At 43.8% G+C, this 25,604-nt stretch overlaps 1 protein-coding gene across 2 annotated transcripts in view; it reads left to right on the top strand.

The window, feature by feature from the left end:
* Positions 1-18,717, top strand: part of LOC308102659 (tyrosine-protein phosphatase non-receptor type 14-like) — a 52,633-nt gene extending 33,916 nt beyond the window's left edge. For both annotated transcript variants that reach the window (XM_080452483.1, XM_080452484.1), the window contains exons 6-20: positions 400-470; positions 864-951; positions 1,511-1,599; positions 2,194-2,281; positions 2,625-2,707; positions 3,179-3,239; positions 4,119-4,197; positions 5,313-5,782; positions 6,287-7,585; positions 10,311-10,448; positions 11,446-11,664; positions 13,703-13,831; positions 14,258-14,492; positions 15,751-15,914; positions 16,509-18,717. In XM_080452483.1, coding sequence (XP_080308609.1) covers positions 400-470; positions 864-951; positions 1,511-1,599; positions 2,194-2,281; positions 2,625-2,707; positions 3,179-3,239; positions 4,119-4,197; positions 5,313-5,782; positions 6,287-7,585; positions 10,311-10,448; positions 11,446-11,664; positions 13,703-13,831; positions 14,258-14,492; positions 15,751-15,914; positions 16,509-16,637 — 3,342 coding nt within the window. In that variant the 3' untranslated portion in view covers positions 16,638-18,717. The remainder of the gene's footprint in view (positions 1-399; positions 471-863; positions 952-1,510; positions 1,600-2,193; positions 2,282-2,624; positions 2,708-3,178; positions 3,240-4,118; positions 4,198-5,312; positions 5,783-6,286; positions 7,586-10,310; positions 10,449-11,445; positions 11,665-13,702; positions 13,832-14,257; positions 14,493-15,750; positions 15,915-16,508) is intronic.
* Positions 18,718-25,604: the final 6,887 nt, after the last annotated feature.

Genomic DNA, 25,604 nt, shown 5'->3' with positions numbered 1-25,604 from the left:
GATGGAGTGTTTTAATGGAGGGCTACAGTGAGTGGGTGTTGCTGAGGGAGTGTCACCTGATACAACTTTCTCTGCCCACAGAGATGTAACTTTCACTCTCTCACCTTGTCACCCCTCCCCTCTCACCCCTCTCTCCTCTTTTTTTACCTCCATCTGGCCTCATTGTTCTCCATGTAACCCCCCCTCCACAACACACACACGCACACACACACACACACACACACACACACACACACACACACACACACACACACACATTTCTAATTCATTCCTTTTTTCCCTCTATTCTTTGTCGTACTTCTCCCAAATCCTCTCTTTCTCTGCTCTCCTCTCTTCCCCTTCACCGCATTCGCCATTTTTTCCCCCCTTTCTGACACCATCTTCTGGCCATCATCGCAGAACTGGCAGCATGGAGATGAGGTGTTGGAGGAATGGACTCAGAAGGTGGCTGAGGAACACAAGAGTCACTGGTAGGCCTCCCGATTTAGTGTTCGCCTACGTGAGTGTTTGTTCGAGAGAGAGAGAGAGAGAGAGAGTGTGTGTGTGTGTGTGTGTGTGTGTGTGTGTGTGTGTGTGTGTGTGTGTGTGTGTGTGTGTGTGTGTGTGTGTGTGTGTGTGTGTGTGTGTGTGTGTGTGTGTGTGTGTGTGTGTGTGTGTGTGTGTGTGTGTGTGTGTGTGTGTGATGATTCTTAAGGAAAATGTATACTTCAAATGATTGTATCATACGACATTTCCCATCAAAGCATTTTGTTTTTCCGACGATGTATAAATGAGCCTTTAGTGGCTGTCATGTCAAAAGCAAATGTACCCATGGGGTCAATAAGGTGAATGTTGAGTCTTGAATCTCTGTCTGTGGTTTCTAGTCGAATGCAGACTGCTGAAGCGGAGCTGTTTTACATCAAGGAGGTGGAGAAATTGGATGGCTTTGGCCAGGAGAGCTTTGCTGCTAAGGTAGAACCATCACACATAGATACATAGTACGTAGTATAACCCCCAACAAAAAATGTGAATTGTGTTGTTTTGCATACATAATGGTTTATTTTCAGATTTCAACTACAATGCATTATGTGCACATCCCGCCCTATGCTCAACATGGCTTTTAAAAAATGGCTTAAAAAGAAAAGAAAAAAGTTGTATTGTTTTGCCCATGTCGTGGCCAGCGATCTCTTTTCTTTCTTTGCTTGTCTGATGTGTTCGCTCATCACTGGGTCGAGCTTGTCAAGCAGGTCCACCAGAGTGAGAAAGTTCCCATTATTTGGTTCTTAGGGTGGAATTATGGCCACGGAAAGCAAGGTTTCGGTCTGCAAGGTGACAGACTATGGCAATTAACCCCTTCATGACATCATTCCAGTGTTTTTCTTCCCCCTACATTCGCATTTCTCGGAAAGTGCTGCCAATGGCGTTGTGTGTTCTCAAGCGGGTTAGCTGGGGACTTGCCAAATAGGGTACAGACCACATCCAGACGTACCTTATTGTGAACTGAAGTATGTGTTGGTACCTCTCCACACAGGACAACTACACCAATGACATCTTCATTGGCGTGTCGTTCATCGGAGTGTTTGTCAAACACCGGAATGGCAGGTCCATCATGCTCCACAGGTAAGTCCTTTTACCAACTTCACCCCTTTCCTTGAGAGATGAGCTCATTTTTGATTAGAATCCTGAGACTCAGAGAGGGCCCATTTTTTCACTCTCAGAATTTTGCAATGCACAGGTTCATAAATATATTTTATAGCCATATTTAATCATTTCATGTTTTTTATTTTATTTGTTATAATAAATGAATGGTATTGGTTGTCCTTTAACATTTGGTCATCCTTTAACTAAAGATTTACACCTCTGTGGGTTTTATAAATATAATTGAACTAATGAAAAAGTATTTTTAAAAAGAGCTTATGCATAAATGATAACCATATTGAATCCATTGGAACACAGATCCTTTTTTCCATTTCCTGAAAAGTTATGATTTTGGACATGCAAGGTTATCAACCTACAGCAATATCATACTATATGGAGCAGTGAATCCCTTGGTGCTGCAGCGAATAAACATGGGCATTTTTAATTGAGAACAGAAAGGGAGTATACATGGAAACATTTAATCTGTGTGTGTGTGTGTGTGTGTGTGCATGTGTGCGTGTGTGTGTGTGTGTGTGTGTGTGTGTGTGTGTGTGTGTGTGTGTGTGTGTGTTACAGATGGAAGGACATTGGTACCATAGCACACAACAAGTCAGCCATCACAGTGGAGATAACCAGTAAAGACGACACTATCATCTTTCACACGGTAAATGTTGTGTCTGTCCGTGGTCTACCGCCAGGGCCACGGAGCTTGCTCACACACACACACACACACACACACACACACACACACACACACACACACACACACACACACACACACACACACACACACACACACACACACACACACACACACACACACAAGGACACGTTGCACAAGGTTATCTTGTGGGAAGTATAAAATGGAATTTAAACAAAGACAGGCACATTGGCAAACATTTGTGCACACAGACAAACACGTGAGCACATTATCCTCATGGTCTATAAATATAACGGGTGTGTTATTTTCGAAATATCAATGTTTTTCCTCTTTCCTCCGTTTTCAGGAGGATATGGAAATGTCCAAGTACATCGCTCGTCTCTTCACGGCCAGACACAAGTTCTACAAACAGAACAAGATCTGTGCAGAGTGAGTGTCATAGATAAAGTCACTGAGCTTACGTCCAGGGTTCGGTTTGCTGGGGGGGATGAGGGGGGGTGGTCAGACTGAATTAAAGGCATGCATTCCTTTTTGGAAGTCTGATATGTTTGATATTTATGTTTCGTATAATCAAAATTTAGCAATTGTCAAAACATTTTTTTTTTAACTTATTTGTTTCAAATTAAACAATTGCAAAAATGGCAGATCTACAAGCTCACAACGTGTTACACAGGGTATTTTTCACTATTTGTCATACGAGTAAGTATCTAGGGCTTAAATGGTGAAGTTAATATCTCCCCTCTATTTTTGTTTACAAGTCAAACCCTTCTAGTAGAGATACTCATTTATGTACCGATACCGTTCTTGACATGAACCGTTTTCTGTTTCTGATGTTTGTTTGTGAATCGCTATGCCTCCGGTGGTCACGATTGGTCACTTTGTGTGTCTGTTTCTCGCTAGGCCCGCCCACTCACCTGCACCAATCAGGCGGCGACCCACCTGGACCCCCCGCCTCTCTCTGGTACTGTCAGTCTTTCTGAATGATTAGCTGTCTTTTTTGTGTGGCATAACATTGTTGTGCCCTCCCCTCTTCAAAACCTTTATATTATTCCCACTGACCTTCACGAACCAGACCAGAAGGCCAAGGACAGAGGGTCAAGTCCGGAGGGTAAACAAGAATTGCTGTGGTCAGGGCCTTAACCCTGTTTGCCCGCTCAGGGCGGCTCTTTATTGTGTCTCAGAGTCATGGGTTTAGCGCCCGTGGGTGGTGGTGTGGGTGTTGCTGGAAAGTGTAAGGGTGTTGTATGCTTTGACTTCCGGTGTGACAATGAAGGCCATGATTTGTGCGTCTCGCTCCCCACTGGCTAGACAATGGCAAGGCTAAATGTGGCACAATGGCTCTTCAGTCACCCTGGGCAAGCGCTTAGAGGTCTCTCTGGAGAACCACAGCCCTTAGTGGTCGAGACGCCACAATGACCCCACATTATGGCTGGACAGTTACCATTCACCCTCTGGCTAGATGACTGCAGAGAGAATATACACAACAGCTAAAATTCAAAAGGGGTTTGTTTTTATTTCAGTTTACTGTGTTGTACAAAGTCATGTTGCCAGTGAAAAAAGAAAGTAGTATCCAAATGGCACTAAATCACACAGAAACACAAGTGATAACATTTGAATAAAATAGAATTAATTGCTCATCTTGTGAGAATGATTATAATGTAACACACACAGTGTTTCTTGCCACACAATCAATACACCTGGTAGACATTGAAGGCAGTGAAATTATTGCACACAAAAATAGACAAAGCAAAATATGGGTCATGTAATATTCATTATATAACTTATACATACATAACGTAAATATATGTGTCTTCAACTCTGTGTACGTCCCTCCATTCAGCCACGGCCCCAATCCTGTAACTTTGCGTCCCTACATTCCCAGTATGGAGAGCATTACCAGGACACACAGAGCTCTCAAGGTATGTCACACACACGCACAGAGAGACACACGCACGCACGCACGCACGCACGCACGCACGCACACACACACACACACACACACACACACACACACACACACACACACACACACACACACACACACACACACACACACACACACACACACACACACACACACACACACACACACACACACACACACACACACACACACACACACACTATTTACTAATAATAAGTAATTTGTATTACTATTCTTGTGAGGACATCAACATTTTAGAGTTATGATCTAATGAATGGCATTTGTGCCATTTTTAACCCAAAACCTAATGGCGAAAATAGCCCTGAATCTTTTCGGAATTGTAAGTATAACTCAGAAAATATGTAAATATGTAACCACAAAACAACCATCTCTCTTGAGGACCAAAAAAATTGTCCTCACAATATATATGCTTCAAATCTGCTGTACTTGTGGGGACATAACATTACACACACAAGTGTAGTAATGCAAGTACCCCCCCCCACCCCAGCCCCCTACACACACACACACACACACACACACACACACACACACACACACACAAATACATGAGAGCAAGTTTCAACCCTTCCCCCTCGCTGCTTTCAACCACAACTTGATTGAGCCAAGAGGTCGCTGTAGTAGCAGTTTGAGATAATTGAATAGACCTAATTTTGTATTTCCCATCAGGAAAGTGACTCACACAGCCTATTTGTGTTTTAACGATTTCCCAGCCATTCTGAGAGCATCAGACTGTGCCTCCAGTCTTTCATTCACTTTCGTTCGTTCACACACTCACTCTGCCTTATAATCCAGAGGGCCTCAGTCGTGACGGCTTGACACTAAAAAACAGCAAGGGAAAAAAACATTCTGGGTGTGCTACTCTGCGTGGGTGTGAGATCATTGTGGAGTGTGACATCAATCATCATACTTCGTTTGTGTGTCCCAAGCGTGTGTGGGTTTGAGATAATTTCACATGAGAGACTGCTATTCCTGTAATCTAATAGAGAGGGGGAAAACATGCATACCACTGCGTTTTCCTGTTGCTGTGCACGGAACCCGACCGCATAGTTCCCATTTCTCTCTTCCTCCCTCTGTCCCCTCCTCCTGCAGACAGCATCTTCCACGATGACCCGTACTACAAGTCGGAGACCAGCCTGGACCGCTGCCCGGTGGACTTCGGGTTCCGTAATGGTACCGTGCCCAACGGCAGCATGTACAGCAGTCCCAGCCTGAGCTCCCTCAACCATTCCCAGACCTTTGTCCAGCCCTCGCCCATCTCCTCCAACCTCAGCATCCCGGGCAGCGAGCTGATGCGCCCCGACTACATCCCCAGCCACCGCCACAGCGCCATCATCGCCCCGTCCTACCGGCCCACGCCCGAGTACGACGCCGTCATGAGGCAGAAGCGCCGCATGCTGCCCACCCACCACGACCTCCACAGCCAATCGCTGCGCAGTCTGAACATCAGCAACGCCTACGCTTACCGCCAGCCCGAGGCCCTGGTGTACAGTCAGCCCGAGATGAGGGAGAGGGGCCCTTATCATGGACTGGGGCCCAGCCCAGGACCCTACACACCGCAGGTATGGGTCGACCTGGCCTCAAGTACACTCACCGTATTGTGTGGTTTTCAAACGTTTTCACGTCAAGGGCCCTCAATTTTTTTTATGTATTTGGCCGCGGACCCCCATCTGGAAGTATTTTTTTTGCCAGGGACCCCAATACAAGATTTGTTTTGTTAAAATCTTTCAAAAATATTCCAGAAATGACAATTTCTTTCAAACTTTTGTGAAAATAGCAGATCGTGATGACGATGTGAGTTTTTAGATCAGCTATAACACCCTTATATAGGGTTAAAGTGGTTAAAACTGATTTGTATGCTATATTAACTAATTTAGCTGGGGACCCGGACCCCACTTTGAGAATCCCTGGTGTGGTACTGGGTGAATTACATATATATATCTCTATATTTACATATTTTATTTCATATATATACATATTTATACACATATATATCTGTCGGCCATTGTTGACTGTTTTTTTTTGCATTTGCATCAGTTTTGTTGTCATTCTGTTTGGCCCCGCAGATCAGCTACAGTAAGCCAGTGTCTCATGGCCCCCATCAGGGTGGTCCAGCCTGCAGCCAGGGCCCCTGCCAGTCAGCCTGTGGTAATGGAGGCGGAGGTGCCGGAGGTGTGGGAAGCTCCATCTCCCACACCGTCAGCACACCCGAGCTGGCCAACACCAAACAGCAGGGGGCCAACACGGGATTCTACGCCGCCACGGCCAACATGCTGAGGAACCACATGTCTCGGCCGCCCCCGCCTTACACATCTGGCTCCTTCCGCCCGGCCACCAGCACGCCAGACCTGGCCAGCCACCGGCACCGTTGCATCGGGGGCAGCAGCCCCGAGCTGGTCACCCGCATGGTGCAGCTGTCGGTCAAGACTTTCCAGCCGGATAGTTCGGCTGTGGTGCACCAATCACTGCAGGAGGTCAGTGAGCCGCTGACATCGGCGGCTAAGCACCGCTCCACCCTGGGCAAGAGACACAGCATGGAGGTTATCATGCGAGGAGGAGGAGGGATGGAGGGCCTGGTGATGAAGGGGATGAACGCCCCCCTCCTTCGGAGGAATACTCTGAGGGAGCAGGCGATGCCCCCCCAGCCCCAGGCCATTCCTCAACCTCAAAGCCCTCAGCCTCCGCTCCAGCCTCCACCTCAGCAGCCCAAGGAGCTGCCCATGCAGATGCCTGTGCAGAAAGCACCCGAGGCCCCCGTGCCGCCAGCTGGGCCGGTCGCTTACCAGCATCAGAAGACTCTCTCTAATGCCACCATGCTCATTCACAGCAGCGAGAGCGAGGAGGAGGAGGAGGAGGAGGAAGAGGAGAGGCCCGAGTTAGACGTTCAGATCCCGGGCCTCAACGAGGACGTCAGCATCAGCGCTCAGCTCCAGGCCGCTCTGGCCAAGCTGCCCAACAAGCCTCCTCCGGAGTATCCTGGCCCCCCCAGGCCTTCTGGCAACGCCCCCCTCCGCACCCACAACCACAATCACAGTCACCACCACGCTAACCATACTCAAGGACCACAGAACAATCAGGGACCAATGGACCCGACTCAAGCCCAGGCCAGAATGCTCAAAGCCGGGCAGGGCCAAGGCAGCGGCGGAGGTGGACCTGTGAGTGGCTGTGGAGGTGGTGGGGGTGGTGGAACATTGACCCGAGGGGACCAGGCTGGGATGAACGGGGCCATTCTGGGACCGTCCATCTCAGAACCCGACCTCACCAGTGTGAAGGAGAGGGTGAGGAAAGAACCGGTGAAAGAGAGACCGGTTTCAGAGATGTTCTCCCTGGAAGACAGCATAGTGGAGAGGGAAATTGCTCAGAGGGTAAGACTATCTTATACTCGCATTCAAGTTTCTCAACTATGACAAACTTGACTCATGGCTTGATTCTTGTTTGTTTTTAATCAATGTATGTATACATTTTGTGTAAGTTAATTATTATGTGCTTTTTGGAAAATACTGTTTGAACTATGAATCTTATCAACATGATATCAAACTGCCAACACTTCACCTTTTCTCCACCTTATCTCTATATATTGTTCCTCATTAATGCTCACTAGAAGATGGTACCATTTCTATCCCAGAGGTGGGGTGTGGATGGTACAGTCCTATAGTGAGTGTTAGTGAGGACCCATATAGGATGCACATCAACATAAACATCTTACTTTTAGCCTTTTTTAGTTTACACTATAGTTGCAAATGTTAAAACTTTGCCTTTCACAGTAAACAAACAACCGAGCTGTTGTAACATTGAATGTCGCAGCTTGGTATTTTGTTGACTAGTAGTTTCACAACTCTTGATTAGCACTTTGTGCAGCTCGGTGCCCTGTTTGACACAGTACCAGTATGTGGGTCTGTAGTTAAATGCATAAATCGCAGCACTTACTTACGATAACCCCCTTTAATTCAAGCTCACTGATTTTGTGTGTGTGTGTGTGTGTGTGTGTGTGTGTGTGTGTGTGTGTGTGTGTGTGTGTGTGTGTGTGTGTGTGTGTGTGTGTGTGTGTGTGTGTGTGTGTGTGTGTGTGTGTGTGTGTGTGTGTGTGTGTGTGTGTGTGTGTGTGTGTGTGTGTGTGTGTGTGTGTCACTGTGCATGAGTGAACAAAGTTAACTCTCTCAGTGCCACGCCCCGAGATATCCCGAGTTTTTCCCGAGTACCCTCCCTGCCAGCACGAGAAATCCCGAGTTTTTACTTTTGACTGTGGTCGCGCTATTCTGTTTATTTTTCATGATCACTTTCGCTTCCTGACTCCTTCAGACTCATTGGGTTCCGGTTTCATGACGCAGATTCCGTTTCCGGTTCTAATTTTTTTCCCGCGGTAATTTTCGGCCAGAATAGGGAAAGTCACGGTTTTTCACACGGTATAAAAAACGAACGGAGAGGTCCACGTCTACTCTCTTTGGTCTGGGTGACGATCAGTCATCGTAGTCGTGTATCACATCGTAATTTAGCCCGATCAACGATTGTCGAAAATGTCAACATCCGGTTATGACCGGATGTGACGTGAGCCTGTTTGGGAGGGGGCGAGTGAGCCAGCGAGGTCATCAATGTGTCGATTTGTTGCTCTCTACTGGTAGAACTGTATTATGGGTTTAAACACCCAATCAGATAATTTATTTGAATGAAAAATTACAAAATTAAAAAATTTAAAAAAACGCTAATTGCTGGCACTGGGGGAGTACTTTATGAAAATACTCTTGGCAGTGAAAGAGTTAACATACTCCAGATTTCACTGTCTTTTCACTTAACTACACAGTAAAATCCTCAGCGTTAATGTGTCTCCGAGAATGTAAAAGAAATCCTTAAACGGACCATTTAGGTCCACTTCTTTACACTCTCAGAGTTAAATGAAAACCAAGGATTTTACTGTGTACAGACAGCTATAAACCTTCCATCCAAGGTCAGCCTCCACCCTAAACCAACTGGTTTAGTCTCAAACCCAGCAGGTGCCCATGATGACCCCCACCCCCTAAAAGAAAACCTGTTGTTTGGGCTGTCCCAGAGGGAGTGGAGCTGGATGGTGCGGGTGTAGGGGTGAAGGTGTTAAGGTTGGGACCCAGAGCTTTAGCACCAACAGAGATTAGGGAGAGGTAATCCTCAGAGGGGGGGGGGGGGGGGGAGAGGAGACCACGCAATGTGGGTCAGAGTTTGTCTGGCATGCAAGAGAGAGACAGTAAGATGGACTGGGAGAGACCAGGGCAACGTATAGTTACTTTTCTCACACAGCGACACAAGCGTCAAAGAGGTACACTTGAGCAAGTGATGGACTGAAAGAAAGCAAACGGCAAAAAAAGGGATGAGAGGAGAAAACGAAGTGAAGGAGAAGTGAGGGAGGCAGATAGGAGAGACAGGAGAGATGGATAGTAGCATGGAATGTTATACAGGTTGCAAGATTTGGTCCACGGTGCGACGGCACAGTTCACTGAGTTAATCAGTAAGCTTGGGCAACACAGACCACCATAACAAGTCTTTAGACAAGACTCTAGTCTAAGGCACACTTTTTCATGTCAAGGACCCCCAAAATTATATGTATTTGGCTGTGGAACCCCCTATCTCAAAAATATTTTGTGCCAGGGATTTTTCTAAAATAGCAGTCTACAAGCTCATAGCGCGGTACTCAGTGCAGCGCTATGAGCTTGTATATCTGCTATTTCTGAATAGCCAAAGTATAAAATATGGTTAAAGTGGTTAAAATAATTGTGACGCTATATTAACAAATTTTGATGAACTGGGCGAACGGTTTGAGAACCAATGGCTTAAGGGACTTATACCACAATTCCACAAATTCTGCCTCAAAGGAATCCAATCCAAACACGCGCGCATGTGCGAGCATGCAAGCAGGCACTCACTTAACACTCGTGCACACGTGGATATATGCACGCACACACGAAATTCTCCCCACCCACAAACCCCAGCACGCACCAATAATCGCATACAGACACACACCAGGCCAGGGGCGCAGGCGCACACCCCCGGGCAGCTCAGTAAGTTGTTGCTCTGCCTCTGGTACCTGTAACCATGACAGCGGATCTGTCCTCTCTCTTGAAGACGCTGGAGAGACAGAAGATGTCGGTGGACTCCATGAAGAGGCCGTTGATGATGGCTGCCCTCAACGGCCTGTATGTGGCCCGCATGCCTGTCCCTGAGAGTGCTGCGGAGGAAGGCGCCAAGGCCACCGACGAGCGGGTAAGTTTATGGGTCCACCCTGGTAGCTAGTGCAGCCTCCAGATGTATTTGACAATGGTCATTTCATGTATAGTGTGTACCTTTTAACAGTTGACTTGTAGATGTGGCACGATATGGACAGATATGATTGAATAGTTTCCTTTTTAAAATACTTTGTTTTATGTTAGAAACTAGTGGAGCAGAAGTCTCACTGGTTAACATTAACAATTAACAACATTAACAATGTTAACCAGGCTAATTGGCTGAAATGTCTGAACTGTACCACTGCCTTTATTTGACAAATAAGAAAAGCAAAGCTTGAGGATGATAACGAACACATTCCACCGGCAATGTACTGTCTGTCTGAGGTATTTTCAGCCAAGCCTTTGTCCAGACTGTTGCTAGGCTAACAGGGGCAAGCCCTAAGTGGGCTGTGGAACGCGTGTCATGGTGGTGCTTATCACCTCTGGGCCCGATGGTATGTTAAGAATGTGACCCGAGAGAGAGAGAGAGAGAGAGAGAGAGAGAGAGAGAGAAAGAGAGAGAGAGAGAGAGCTAGGCAGAAAGATAAATAGAAAGAGAGAGAGCGAGAGACTCCCCTGTGCTGGATAACCCTCTCAGTCATGACTAGCCTAACAAACACATACCAGTGAGGTATGGTACCACTGCATCATTTCCTATTGTAGTCACATTGACACATTATACACGGGCAGAGTACTTGGGAGCTGGCATCAAAGCCCGAAGTCAGATGAGTGATGGCTGGCGTGATGGAATGTGATGCAGCGCTCTATTGTAAACAGATTTGTAGCATTTTCTCGGTGTGAAGCGTCTCTCAGGTATAGAGGAATGCAAATGAATAAGAGCTCCTCTAGGCATTGAATGCGAGACCTCTCAGCGATGTGTCACTTTGGAATTCAGAGTGGAGTAATGTTTCTCTGTTTTTCTCCTTCTCCCTCTTCTCTCCCTCTCTCTCCATTTCTCTCTCTCTCTCTCTCTCTCTCTCCCCCCCCCTCCACAGTGTAAGACGTTGGAGCTGAAGCTTGAGGAGGAGCGGGTCTTCACAGAGTACGAGCAGGTGCCCAAGAAGAGGGCCGACGGCACGCTCACTACGGCAACGCTGGCCGACAACGGCGAGCGCAACCGTTTCCGCGACGTCGTCCCATACGAGGAGAACCGGGTGGAGCTTGTGCCGAACAAGGAGAACAACACGGGATACATCAACGCCTCACACATCAAGGTGGGCCTGGGGACAGAGGTCAACCTTTTCTGGATCAGGGCCCGACTTGGAAAAAAAATTGTTTGCAGCCCACCCATCTGACCATTTAACACGGCAGCTGTGTTAGGTGGTCAGGTGGGTGGGCCGCGTGCATTTTCAGAGGGGGCAGTGGTGTCATAAACCCCTCAGCTACACCGAAAGGTGTAGCTAGAAGCAAGATAATTTGGTTTGGTTTTGGGCCTGGAATTTGATGTCATGTGTTCATTAAAGGTGTATAAATATCCTCCAAAACAGATTGCAGTATTGTTAAGTCAGATCAAATTTGTATACTATTCTGCTTGTAACAATATGCAGTTTGCATACTGTAATTAGCTCCCTGGTGTTTTTTAAGTTGAGGCCATTTTTAAGAAGGGAAGGTCATAAGGAAAGGATGAAAGGCAGCCATTGAAGACTGTTTGGGCCTTTAAGCTCACAGAGCTGGTGGAATTCCCTAGGAATGCAGTCCAAACTCCAAACCCTCTTAAGTCAACCTGAGCTGATCCCCCCACAACTCTGTTCATTCTCAGCTTTTAACTATTAAGCACTTTGTTTGTTTGTGGTTATCAGTGTGTGTGTGTGTGTGTGTGTGTGTGCGCGTGTGCGAGCATGCGTATGCATGTGCACTTACTCATGTGTAAGTGTCTGTGAGCGCACAGTATGTGTGTGTGTGTGTGTGTGATTGTGCAGCGTGTACTTGCACAGAGGCAATGCTGAATCATGACCTACCACCATGTTAAAGGTAGGGTAAGTGATTTGCAATTATTCAAATAATTGCAAAATGGATCTATGTTGTGATAGTGCTCGTTACTATAGGGTGTCCTGTCCATATAAGGAGTCTCCATGTCTCTCCAGCTCTTTATAAAACAGAAAATGCATTTTCGTTTCAGTTTCAGTTTCATTTCCAATTTTATCCAATCAGGATAGAGAACTCAATCAGGATATAGATTAAACAAGTGACATTGGAAGTGATGACACTAAGAAATGAGCAGGCAAAATTTGAACAGGAACACTATAAAAATGAAGCTTAAAAATGGGTACTTTCTCCTGATTGGCTGAGATTTTGACACCTACCAGAAAATGTATTTTCTGTTTATTAAAGAGCTGGAGAGACGGGGAGACTCCTGTTACTGAACAAACACTCTCTAGCAATGATTACTATCAGAATATAGTGCTTAAACCTTTAAAAAATATACTTTTTGTTTTAACCCAAAAATATCACTTACCCTACCTTTAATGACATTAACCATGGTGTCCCTATTTTGAGCATGTCATCAAAGACAGGGGGAATATTCAAAAGGTTTTTCAAAATGTTTCTAGTCTTTTCTCAACTTTTCAAAAATAGCAGATTTACAAACTCACGACATGTCACATCACAACGCTTTGTGAGCTTGTACATTGTCTATTTTCGAATAGCCGAGGTATAAAATAGGGCTTAAGTGGTTAACCCTCTTAGCCCCCCCCCCCCCCCCCGTCATCTGAGGTGACTGCTGCAGGACAAAAGAGCTTGTTTATTTCCTATCCACCTCCTAATACAGTGTTTACAGTCACGAGGTGACCCGCAAAATCAGCTGAAACATGCTCGTTACATAATGGCATTCCACCGTCTCATTATGGGCGAAGTGAGGTGCACACACGGGCAGGGTTTCTTTCGTACTGCGTGTGGGCCTGCGGTTCTTGCTGAAGGAAAGCTGGAGAGTGGAGAGAGAAGGGCGTCATCATGATAAGGGAGGATAGTTGCTGCTATGAATGGAAAACAGAAATTAATACTGCCCTCTAGTGGTGGATACATGTATTGTCGTTTTGGCTGAATGTATATTTCTGATCATTTAAACGTGTGGGTGTTTGGTTTTATGGATGTAATGTTAGGTTTGTTTTCCAGTGAGCGGCTATTTCCCTGCGTGCGTGTAGGCAGATTCTTGTTTGAACTGCAGACTGCAATGTAATTTGCTCCTATTTTATTCTAAAACACTGTGTAACACTCACACTCACTGCGTGTGTGCGTGCGTGTGTGTGTTCCCAGGTGACAATCAGTGGTGAGGAGTGGCACTACATCGCCACCCAGGGCCCGCTGGCCAACACCTGCGCAGACTTCTGGCAGATGGTGTGGGAACAGGGGGTCAACGTCATCGCCATGGTTACAGCCGAGGAGGTACAGCTGAGCGTGCCACACGCACACACATGCACGTGCACAAGCATGGACACAGACATGGCTATTTTTCACTGGACAACAGCTGTTGTATGTCTAGGCTGTGTGTGAATAATAGGATGTGTGTGTGTGTGTGTGTGTGTGTGTGTGTGTGTGTGTGTGTGTGTGTGTGTGTGTGTGTGTGTGTGTGTGTGTGTGTGTGTGTGTGTGTGTGTGTGTGTGTGTGTGTGTGTGTGTGTGTTTCTGTTTGACTGTGAGTTTTTGTCCCATCGTGTGTGTGTGTCTCTCAATGTCTATTAAAATTTATTTTTGTATACACACTGTATGTGGCTGTAGGAAACAGTTCAGTCCATATCTCCATATCTTAAAATATATCTTGTTCTCTCCTCCACCCACCCATCCATCCATCCTCATCCGTCAACCATGCAGGAGGGCGGCAGGTCAAAGAGCCACCGCTACTGGCCCAAGCTGGGCTCCAAGCACAACTCGGCCACGCATGGCAAGTTCAAGGTCACCTCCAAGTTCCGCACCGACTCGGGCTGCTACGCGACCACAGGGCTGAAGGTCAAACACCTCCTGTCGGGTCAGGAGAGGACCGTCTGGCACCTGCAGTACACCGACTGGCCCGAGCATGGCTGCCCCGAATACGTCCAGGGATTCCTCTGTGAGTAGGGTTGACCCCTGGCGTTCACCTCTTAGAGGCCACCTCCATTAGTTAATGTGGTACATTAGTTAGTCTGTTGGTCGGTGCTTTAGTGCAGTGCTTCTCTAACTGGGGTCTGGAGACCCCCAGGGTTACTTGAGGGGGTTCCAGAGGGTCCCCAGAAAAATGAGCGACAGTTCACTATTTTATTTTTCAGCTATTTTTGAATAATGTTGACAAATCTTGACATGTCTCTTGTGGAGATCCCTGGCACTACATCTTTTCAAAAGGGTGTCAGCAGCCAAAATCAATTTGAGGGTCCTTGACTTTGAAATGATTTGAGAACCACTGCTATAGTGATACGCACTAATGCAGAAAAACATTGTGTTTCAAGGTTGGCAGGAAGAAAAGCATGCTCTGCAACCACTGCCAAAAGCAGTTGTTGAGTAACAATAGTGCCTCTATTAACTTAAAGTTGTGTTTTTTGTTGGGTTAATGTCTTTTTGAAGCTCACCTGTGAACATTCTGGTAGTTTCCATGTAACCACTCGCTGGATCCAGGTTTGACACAGACAACACAACTTGGACCGGGTGTGACATGCCAAATGCCAATCAGAGCCTCATTAAAGACATGCACTGGTCAATGAGGAAGTGACTGGCTCCTTTGTTTTTGCCGTGGTGCATTTGGTGTTTGCCCCATCTTTTTGGATGTTATCAAATTCTAGGGGATGTAGGGATGATTATTATTACTATTGATTATTACATTAATGTGATCACAGGAGTGTTCCACATTAGCTATTCATAGATCCTGGCATACTGAATTAAGAAAAAATATAGAGATACTCTGAAGTGCCTGTAGGGACGTTTTTTATGGGGAGAAAGGGGATTTCATCCTTAAAATATTTAAGGATTTCAACCACACATGGGGGACATAGGGAAGGGGTCTTTAAAGGGCATCATTGCAACTTCAGACATCACAATCTATTCACTCGTCATAATGAGTAGAACAGTTTTTTTTTTTACATGTTCTTTGCATTAAGGCATATAGTGTGAGCGATGGAAAGCCGGGGAAATTACCAAAGTGACACTAGGATTACTAGGGTAATCTGACTCGCTCACTCACATGCTACAATATACTCCACACGACGAGTAAACAGATTCTGATGTGTCAAATCAGCACAGCACATTTCAGCCAATGGTCTCTTCATCGTTCAGAACTGTAGTGTTCTCATCTACTGTCTCCCTTCTTCTCCTCCTCTTCTTCTCCTCCGCTGCCTTAGCCTACCTAGAAGAGATCCAGTCGGTGAGAAGGCACACCAACTCCATGCTGGACACCTCCAAGAGCCTCAACCCTCCTGTGGTGGTCCACTGTAGTGCCGGGGTGGGCCGCACCGGAGTGGTGATCCTCACCGAGCTCATGATCAGCTGCCTGGAGCACAATGAGGTCAGTGGAGAGACCACCTCAGCTGATCTTTTTTTTTAACCCATTAAGACCGGGAACGCATCTGTGTAACCACTTTAACCATTATCTTATACTTTGGCTATTCACAAATAGCAGATCTACAAGCTCATAGAGCTCTATGAGCTTGTAGATCTGCTATTTTTGAAAAATCTTGAACATTTGTGCAAATATTTGAACATATATTTTTAAAGGGAACATTTGTAACTCAAATCTTTGCTTCTGGGGGGGTCCCTGGAACAACATATTTTGAGATGGGGGTCCGCGGCCAAATACATATAATTTTGGTGGTTCTTGACATGAACCACTGATATAGCAACATCTGAAAAAACAACAACATGATTCTACAAAAAACATAATGTATTAATTAATTAATTAATTAATGGGTTAAAGTGTTAACAATTCTGTAGATAGTTTTAACTCCTTCTTCACTTCTCTTCTAAATGATATATCCCCCCCCCTTTTTCTTGTATTATTATGTTTATTGTTGTGTATTTTGCGGATCAAGTCCCATCAACATTTCGCTGCTTGTACTTGTATAAGTGACAAATACAAATCTTGATTGTTTGTCTCCATCAGGGGGTGGAGGTTCCCACCATGTTGTCGGGGCTGAGGCAGCAGAGGATGCTTATGGTGCAGACCATCTCCCAGTACAAGTTTGTCTACCAGGTCCTCATCCAGTTCCTCAAGAACTCCCGCCTCATCTGAACTGAAGGGGGCCTCCCTGTCCCATCACCACTGATCTGACAGTTTCCCCTTGGATTTTAACTCCTTCTAAAAAAAACACACACAATTCCTTATGTGTCCATTGTTGAAAGGCATTTGTAGCAAATATTGAATACAAATTCAATGGAAAAGAAAATTAGGTTGAGTGTAAGCCTGTACAGAAATTAACATGACTTTATCCAGACTAGTGAACGCTTATGATCACATTCTTTCTCTTTATTTTTATGTTAGCATTAGCCTGTCAAGCCAGAGCATTCCTGACCAATGAGGAAACCGAATGATTGTTGAAACGGTACAAAATACGCTAACGGCTAGCAAATGCATTTTTTTCTCAAATACCTTTTCCCCCTTTTTGAGATATTTGGATGGTAAGTTTTTGTTCCCTATCACTTCAAAATGAAGACAACAATATCAGCTGAACAACAATGTTAGGATGAACCACTGCTGCATAGAACATTTCTCAAGAAAGATGAACTTTGGAATTAACATTTCACTATTGAAAGCCTTTATTAAAATGCCAATATGCTGCAGTGAACACTAGATGGCGGCAGTGTTATTAAAATGATTTTCTATTTCACTATGAAAGAGTTTGCCAAACAAAAAGTATTTAATACCTTTCTTAAAAAAGAATCCATGATATTTAACTGATTAATACAGCAAATTTTTGCCTCTACATTTAAATATAGAGTTTTGCTTTGAAAGGAGAAACACCTTTTTGTTTGTTATTTATTTGAGTCATTAACATTGTAATTTCTAAAGGAGTGCATCTTTTATTTTATTACCAGAGCAAATGAGCTTTGAGTAACATTAAGTCTTGATTGCCCAATCAAGTATTTTTTTAATAGCTAATACTCCCCCCACACAGCCTCTATTTGTGAGAAGAATAGAATTGAACAGATTCTAGCTTCTTAATACATTCCTGTTGCCCAGTGCAGTAAATAGACTCTATTTTTATACAGGATCTCTGACCCTCCATGACAGTGATGTTCACATGGAAGGCATCACTGTAATTGTGCCTTACCGATCGATGAAACATAGCATGAAGCCTCCTTGCTGATGTCCTTAAAGTGGGATTAGTATTAATAAAGTTAAGACTCAACATGTTTTGCTAAACTAGTTTCCAATGGGCAAATCCCATAATTGGCATTTTAACAGTGGGATTTTGGCTATGAAAGATTTTAAGTTAACATGTGATGTAGTATTACTTCCCTAAGGGCACGGCCACACCGCACTTTTTTTTAACCTCTGGGGCGGAATCTGCCAATGCTTTGTCAATGCAAATGCGTGGATTCATGGTCTTGCTGATTTTTTCCAAGAATCCACGCATTTGCATTGACAAAGCATTGGCAGATTCCGCCCCAGAGGTAAAATAAAAGTGCGGTGTGGCCGTGCCCTTACTGTCCAATGGCTGTATTTGGAAGAAGAATACTACTAAGATTTTTTGGCATTTTCTGACCAATGACACAGTTTGTAGGCATTTATGTGATCCATGTCTCTGCACCTCAAAGTCAGCCATTTTCAATAATCCTCTGATTCAAACATACTAGATCATAGTATTATCATGCACCTAAATCTGTCTACAAAATGTCTGCATTCTGTAGATTTAAATTTTGTATGTATGTGTAATCTCTTTTTTTTTGTTTTACTTCTCTGAATTGTAATGCAAAGCCAGCCATGTCCAAAGTAACATACATGTACATAATGGGCATGCCAGAAAAAAATGTGTACGAATGTTTTATTTTTGAGACTTGGTACCCGTAAAATACCGCAAGATAATAAACTATGCATGCTTTTTTTTATATTCCTGTATATATATATATCTATTCTCAGATAAGTATAAGCTTTACCCTCTCTCGACATACTGTATTAAGTGTTCTGTTGCACTTTTTTTTTTTTTTTAGCCCCTCCCACTTTTTGGCATAAATCATGAATACCGTTCAAAGTATGTTGTGTACAGATGTTTTGTATATGCTTTTTCAGTGCAAGCCTTTTTTCTCTCTCCCCCAGACATGTATGAAGCTATCGTACTTGCTCATTATGCAATAAAGCCTTATTTTCTCTATAGGCGGCTAGGATTTTTATTTTCTTTGGGGGGTCTTGTGTTATTGTCTGATAAGGCTAAGTAATTACCTTTATTAAAATGCCAATATGCTGCAGTGAACACTAGATGGCAGACCAAAACTATATCGGGTTTAATCAACCACATTGGCTGTTATTGTCACTTTGGATCCTAGATTAAGATACTTGGTGGTTATAAAGTTTTCAACTAGTTTCTCAAACAGTGTTGCATTATGACCACAGTTCCTCTTTGATTAGCTGAATTAAGTTGGAGAAAATCTTTATCAATTATATAGACGGAGCCCCATACTATTCTAGTGACGCAGGGATAACAAATTAAGTAAAATGAATCCAACCACTTCCATTTTATGCATTTATTGCCATGAAGATCAATCAATTAATTACAAAACCAAATCAACTCTTTTTTAACAACAGTACTACATGTTTTTTACTACAGTATAATATGACTTCATTTATTCTGACATAATATAGTATGACTTCCAACTCCTCCAAGGAACAAGCCATGTGATGTAGTTGGCAGGACTCTTGACCACGCTGGGGGTCCCCCCCAAGACATTTTTAACATAGTAGATGTAATTTCCAGTATTCTGGTGGATTTTGGGAGTTTGACACTTTTATCAGGCTTATCTTACAAAGGATCCATTAAAAAGTTAAAAGTAGCAATAAAAGAGCCATATTTAATAACATTTTGCTGGGGATAAGGATAAGGATAATTCCTTTTAACAGGACGTTCATGAAAGTCCTTGCGGGCTTGTTTCCAATGAGGGCCTGTGAGCAATTAGGGGTTAAGAGTCTTGCTCAGGGACAAATTTCATTTCATCGACACATATGCTGGCGTGGCCTGGAATCGTACCTGGGGCAACCAGGGCCTCTGGCTCCCTAGGCGGGCTCACTAACCACTCAGCTATGGCCGCCCCTAATGGAACCCGTGGAACCCCCCCAAGGACCCCTGGGGGTCCCCGGACCCCACTTTGAGAACCAATGCTTAACGCTTTTTGAAAGTCCTGAAAAAAAAACAAGACTCGCGCAACAAAAATCGTCAAGACACACCATCTCCGGTTTACTTCCCGTATCTGCTTAGTCTCATGTCTCGCGTAGCTATCTGCGTGAAGTGGGCGGACGCCTTTTTAGGAGACCAGAAGCAGGTTGGTGTCCACCCACTTCACGCAGATAGCTACGCGAGACGCGAGACGCGAGACTATGCAGATATGGGAAGTAAACCGGAGATGGTGTGTCTTGCCAAATTATGTTGTGCAAGTCTTGTTTTTTTTTGTCGATCTGCTGTTTTTTCTAAATTAGAATGTTTATGCTGAAAAGTAACAGTTTTGACCATAATGAGGTTTCCGCCAGACAATATATTTATATTGCACATGCAAAATTGCTGCTATATGAAAACGTATTGTTACTGCACTGTTTCTTATTTTCATTTTCATTTGTAATAAAATGTCATCACAAGGTATTCTTCATTTTACGTATGATCCAGTATATTATTAATTCATCAGTCACTGTATTCCATTGGGGCAAGGCACTTTCTCTCTTGACAAGTTCTAAGCTAAAGTTACCAGTTGTTAATGTATTTAGTCACCAATCGTAACTATAATCTAAACACCAACTTTGACAACGGATGCACAGTTATTATTAATTCATCAGTCACTGTATTCCATTGGGGCAAGGCACTTTCTCTCTTGACAAGTTCTAAGCTAAAGTTACCAGTTGTTAATGTATTTAGTCACCAATCGTAACTATAATCTAAACACCAACTTTGACAACGGATGCACAGTGATGAGATCTTAATAGAAATTATACAAGATGGGAATCAATAAAATAATAAGGCAAAATAGTGCAGCAGAGCCAATTTATGATAGCGAGACATTTATAAAGGGGTACATATTGATTGGTCACTGCTTAATAGTATCTTAAGCATTTGCAGCAGTTGTTAAAACGAAATTTGCATCTGCAAACCATCCTGCTGTTGGCAACACTAACGTTATGATATAATTGCGAACGCAGCGGAAGGAGGCCTCCGCGCAAGTGGAGCTTACTATGAAACCGTGCTCGGCTTGTGTGTCTCTCTGCGTCTCTGTGTGCACTATTGTGTGCACTGCCTGTGTGCAGCCAAGTAAATGTCCAATATAGACGTACCATACATCAAATGAAAGGTCTTTGAAAACACCTGTCAAGGTTGCATTTAAGCCCGCCCCTTCCCCCGGAAGCCACGCCCCGGAGAAGGCTCCTAAAAACTCCCCATTGAAACCCCATGTTAAATGAAAAATGCCCGAATCGCTCCGAAACTTTTTCTACGAGGGGGTCTACGAACAAATACTTCGGCCTTGGATTTTGGCTCCGCCCCCCGGAAGTGGGTGAAACAGGCACTTCAAACACTTTGTTGAATTGTTCAAAAACATTCAAAGTATTTTTTTTGTCAATTTGTATTTTTCTAAGATGCTCCTTTTAATGCAGATTTTTTTTGTATTTTTTGTATTTTTCTTTATTGGTTACTTTTTCTTTCATATTTTTTTTTCATTATTATTATTCTTTTTACGTTCGCTTCCCGCGTTTGCGCGTCTTACTTGTATTGATGCTTAATATCATAATGTGCCATCATCAACATGGCTCATTCTATTGTCTGCATCCATTGTATACATTTTCATAAGAATAAGTCCAACAATCATCCCAAAACAAAAATTACCTCTACCTCTGTTGTTTTCTTGATTCCATCTGAGCTGTATTTCCTGATTCTGCTTTTCAAGTGGTACGAAGAACGTGATTGGCCAACTGAATTGCACAATACAGTAGGCGAGCTTTGATTGGTTTATACTTCACATGGTGTTGCCAGGTTTTTGAAAATAAGTAATGTTTAGTTAGTGATATTATATCTAAGTTTTATTATTCTGGAGCAACTTTTCAGGTTGGAAACATTTGATAATGTGTTCATAAACAATTAATCTAATACAAAAAAAATTGCCAGTTCCTTGATGGGGATCAACCAATTCAAAAACTAAAGCACTCGGCCCACGGCCTATGGTCTAGCTCAACAAAGTCGCTCCTTTTCAGCCTGGCTTGGCGTTCATGGAACGGAATAAACCAGGCTATACGGACCAGACTTTGTCAAACCTGGATTTGACTTAAATCCAGGCTTATTTAATTCTCGTTTTGTTTAATAGGCGGTTGGTCTACAAATGACCTGGCATCTGTTTACATAACATGCTATCTAAATTACATTTTAGCCTTTGCAAAAGGCTCCATTATGTCTGGAGTTTATCCAGACATAATATAGCCTACATAGAGCGACAGTAAAAGAGTAACATTCCCATTCTCTCAGAAAGAGGGTGTGTGTGCCAGAATCAAAGAGAGAGAGAGAGAGAGAGAGAGAGAGACAAGACAAAAAAATAACAATCAAATACTGCCATTATGATTTATATCAAATACTCAAGGAACTAGCAAATTAACATGAATGGCCGTGGTTGCATATCAGTGAGGGGTCACACAAAAAGGGTGGAATCCCCCAAATTAGGAGAAATGGAAGAACAGGAGTTGTCCAGGAGAAATGGTCAAATAACAGGAGTCTCCTGGTGAAAACAGGAGAGTTGGCAGGTATGGCCTACTCACTTCTCGTTTCTGTAGGCCTGACCGCTTGTTTTCTCTCGCAAAAGCTGGCAACACTTATGTCTGGCTTCTCTCTCTCATCACATCCCTCGAGGAAGCTATTAACACTGCCCGAGGGCCGGGCACGCAAGGTGCTAATGTTAAGACTAATGCTCCATCACAGAGGTCCATTATGACAGGGTCACATTCCCTGGCTTTTAATAGGCCCGCGATGACAAAGCAAACCTTATTGGCTGAAGGGGATTTTATTTCATTGACCCCCCCCCCACTAGTGATGGAAAGTAATTAAGTACATTTTTTAGGCATTTTTTATTTTACTTGAGTATTTCCAATTTTCAATAATTTTACTTATACTCCACTATATCTCAAGGGGCAAATATACTTTTACTCCACTACAATTATTCACTTTGTAGATTTTGATTATTACAAAACATACATTAACCACTTCATCCCTATAGGCCTATACATTTCAGCCATTTGAAAATAGCCAATCTACAAGCTCAATGAGTCACGATGCCACACATTGTGAGCTTGTAGATCTGCTAATTTCATTCATTTGAAAACGTTGTTAAATTGGACATTTTGCATAATGAGTACTTTGTACTTTAAGTACATTTTGATACCAATACTTTTGTACTTTTACTCAAGTAGCTACATTTTGAAGGCTGGACTCCACCACTGCCCCCCACCCATTTAAGTGAACAGGTCGAAGAGTTAAAACAACTTTCATAATGTCAGCAGTGTTGATTTTTATTTTTACATTCAAACACAATGTTAAAATCTGCATTACAAAATTATTCTGAACGCAACACAATACTGTCCATACAAAAAGGTAAAACTGTCAAGTCATTCATTCGTAAACATCGCTTCACATAAAAAAGTAAAATAGCACGTCTTTACTTCAGTACCTAAGACTTAAGTAGTAAGAAAGTGCCCACTGTTCTGTAACGCTCCAATACATAGGAGTCTATGCAGTTCATATGGGTAGCTATGTTACTTTAAACAAGAAATGATGACGCAGTCATATCAATACCAGGTTGCTCTCTCCAGCGTCCCTGCACGGAACCAAATGGACCCGTGGTCCTGTACCCTTTCGCTCGCGGAGTAACAAATCGCTGTTGGAGGCGGCGCTGTGTGTGTGTGTGTGTGTGTGTGTGTGTGTGTGTGTGTGTGTGTGTGTGTGTGTGTGTGTGTGTGTGTGTATGTATGTATGAGGAGTCAAGTCAATAGTTTGTTTGGTGGCGACGACCACACTTTTTTTTTTTGTTCTGGGCTATGATCCCATATAGGAGGACGCCCGTCGTTCAGAGTATGGGGAAGTCTCCCCATTGGCTTAAAGGATTGAAGGACAGCCAATGGAAAAGGTCGCTAGAAAGTGGTTAGAAAGTGTCGAGAAAGTGTTGAGTAGTTGATCAGTCTCTTCCTAGACCAGTCTGCAAGCAACCTGGTAATAAGTGAATAGGCTAAAGCACGGTTCACAGTTTAAAAAGCCAGGTGCTGGCAAACATCGCAATGAAATTGGAGTCTGCATACTGGATAAAGCTCCAATGTTTTTGCCAGACCCAGAGGGTCGGCCTATATGAGGCTCTGCCCCCTTTCGTCCATACATGGGCGAAAAAGACCGGCTGTATAAAAGGGACCCTTTCTTCTCCATACATGGGCATAAAAGGGACACAGGCTGACACGTAATACGAAGTCCGTCATACGAAGTCCTTATAAAGTACTAGGAATTTATTCTGGGTCTGGCAGAACCAGGTCTCCTGGTCTTGTTTTCTTTTTTACCACCCAGGTGACGTTTTGAGCCAGGCAGTTCCTCCTCAGACAACCAAGGAATAGAGTATCCAGTGTGTGGACTGTATTTTATTGTTACTTTAACCACTTAATAGTTGAAATAGCAAATCTACAAGCTCACAATGTGTCGATGTAGATTGGCTATTTGAACTACTTGAAAATGTTTTTAAAAATAGTAAAAAATGGCAAAGAAGTTTAGGGATAATGGGTAAGACAGCGCCCAGAATAGGGCCGTAGGTGCCCTGACCACTTTTTAGTGGGTTTTACTGTATGTCTTCATAAAAAAATTAACAAATAAACGGCTAAATAAAATATCATAAAAATGACATCACATGACAGGTCAGATCATCTCCCAGGAGGAGAAAATATGCAAATATACTATATATATATATATATATAGAGAGAGAGAGGATTACTGCCACAGAGGAGGAACTGAAGAAGGTGATGGAGCTTTTTACAGACAGTAGGAGCCAACTGGAGCAGTGCACCATCCAGCTGGAAGAAAAACACCAGAGGCTGGAGGAGACCAACAAGGCACTCAAGGAGACCAAGCAACACATCACTGAGGAGCAGTTTACCTGCTCTGAGCTGACTCCACTTAGGAAAACCTGTACAGCACTGCTGGCCATGCTACGGCCCATGTCAGCACCAGTGGCGTGTCAGGTCTCCATGCCAGGAGAATTGGACAAGAGTGGGAGCGACAGAACAGTCAGTTCCAGCTCAGAACTACAGGAAATTACAATCACATGATGCGACCGTGCTGCTCGCAGCGCAAGGTGCAGCTGCCTGGTCCTGCCGTGTCTCTGCACCTCTTTGGCTTTGGACCCACGTGGGGGCCGCAGGTTGTCAGGTCTCAAACCTCTCTAATTATTTATAGCCGAGGAGATCTGGTATGTAGGTGTGGAACATGCTTTCTGCTATAGGATCCTGTTGTGGACTGAGTGAGTTAAGTCTTTTAGGTCGAGATGTGCAATGCACATTTTTTATTAGATATTTTTGGGGTCTTTTTGGCCTTTATTTGTAGTTTTCAGTAGAGGCAGACAGGAAACAGGGAGAGAGAGAGATGGGAAAAGACATGCAGCAAAGATCGTCGGGAACGGGACTCGAACTCACAATGTGCTGTCAGGCTACATTGGAGCCTAGGTGCCCTGACCACTTTTTAGTGGGTTTTACTGTATGTCTTCATAAAAAAATTAACAAATAAACTGCTAAATAAAATATTAATCATAAAAAAAACAATCACAGGACAGGTCAGATCATCTCCCAGGAGGAGAAAATATGCAAATATATATATATATATATATATATATATATATATATATATATATATAGATATATATAGAGCGAGAGAGAGGATTACTGCCACAGAGGAGGAACTGAAGAAGGTGATGGAGCTTTTTACAGACAGTAGGAGCCAACTGGAGCAGTGCACCATCCAGCTGGAAGAAAAACACCAGAGGCTGGAGGAGACCA

Source organism: Gymnoscopelus braueri (genome assembly GCF_963280865.1).
Source record: "Gymnoscopelus braueri genome assembly, chromosome: 16".
In the NCBI taxonomy this organism is placed as follows: Eukaryota; Metazoa; Chordata; class Actinopteri; order Myctophiformes; family Myctophidae; genus Gymnoscopelus; species Gymnoscopelus braueri.
The sequence above is the reverse complement of the archived record's forward strand: the minus strand, read 5'-3'. Positions and strand labels throughout refer to the sequence as shown.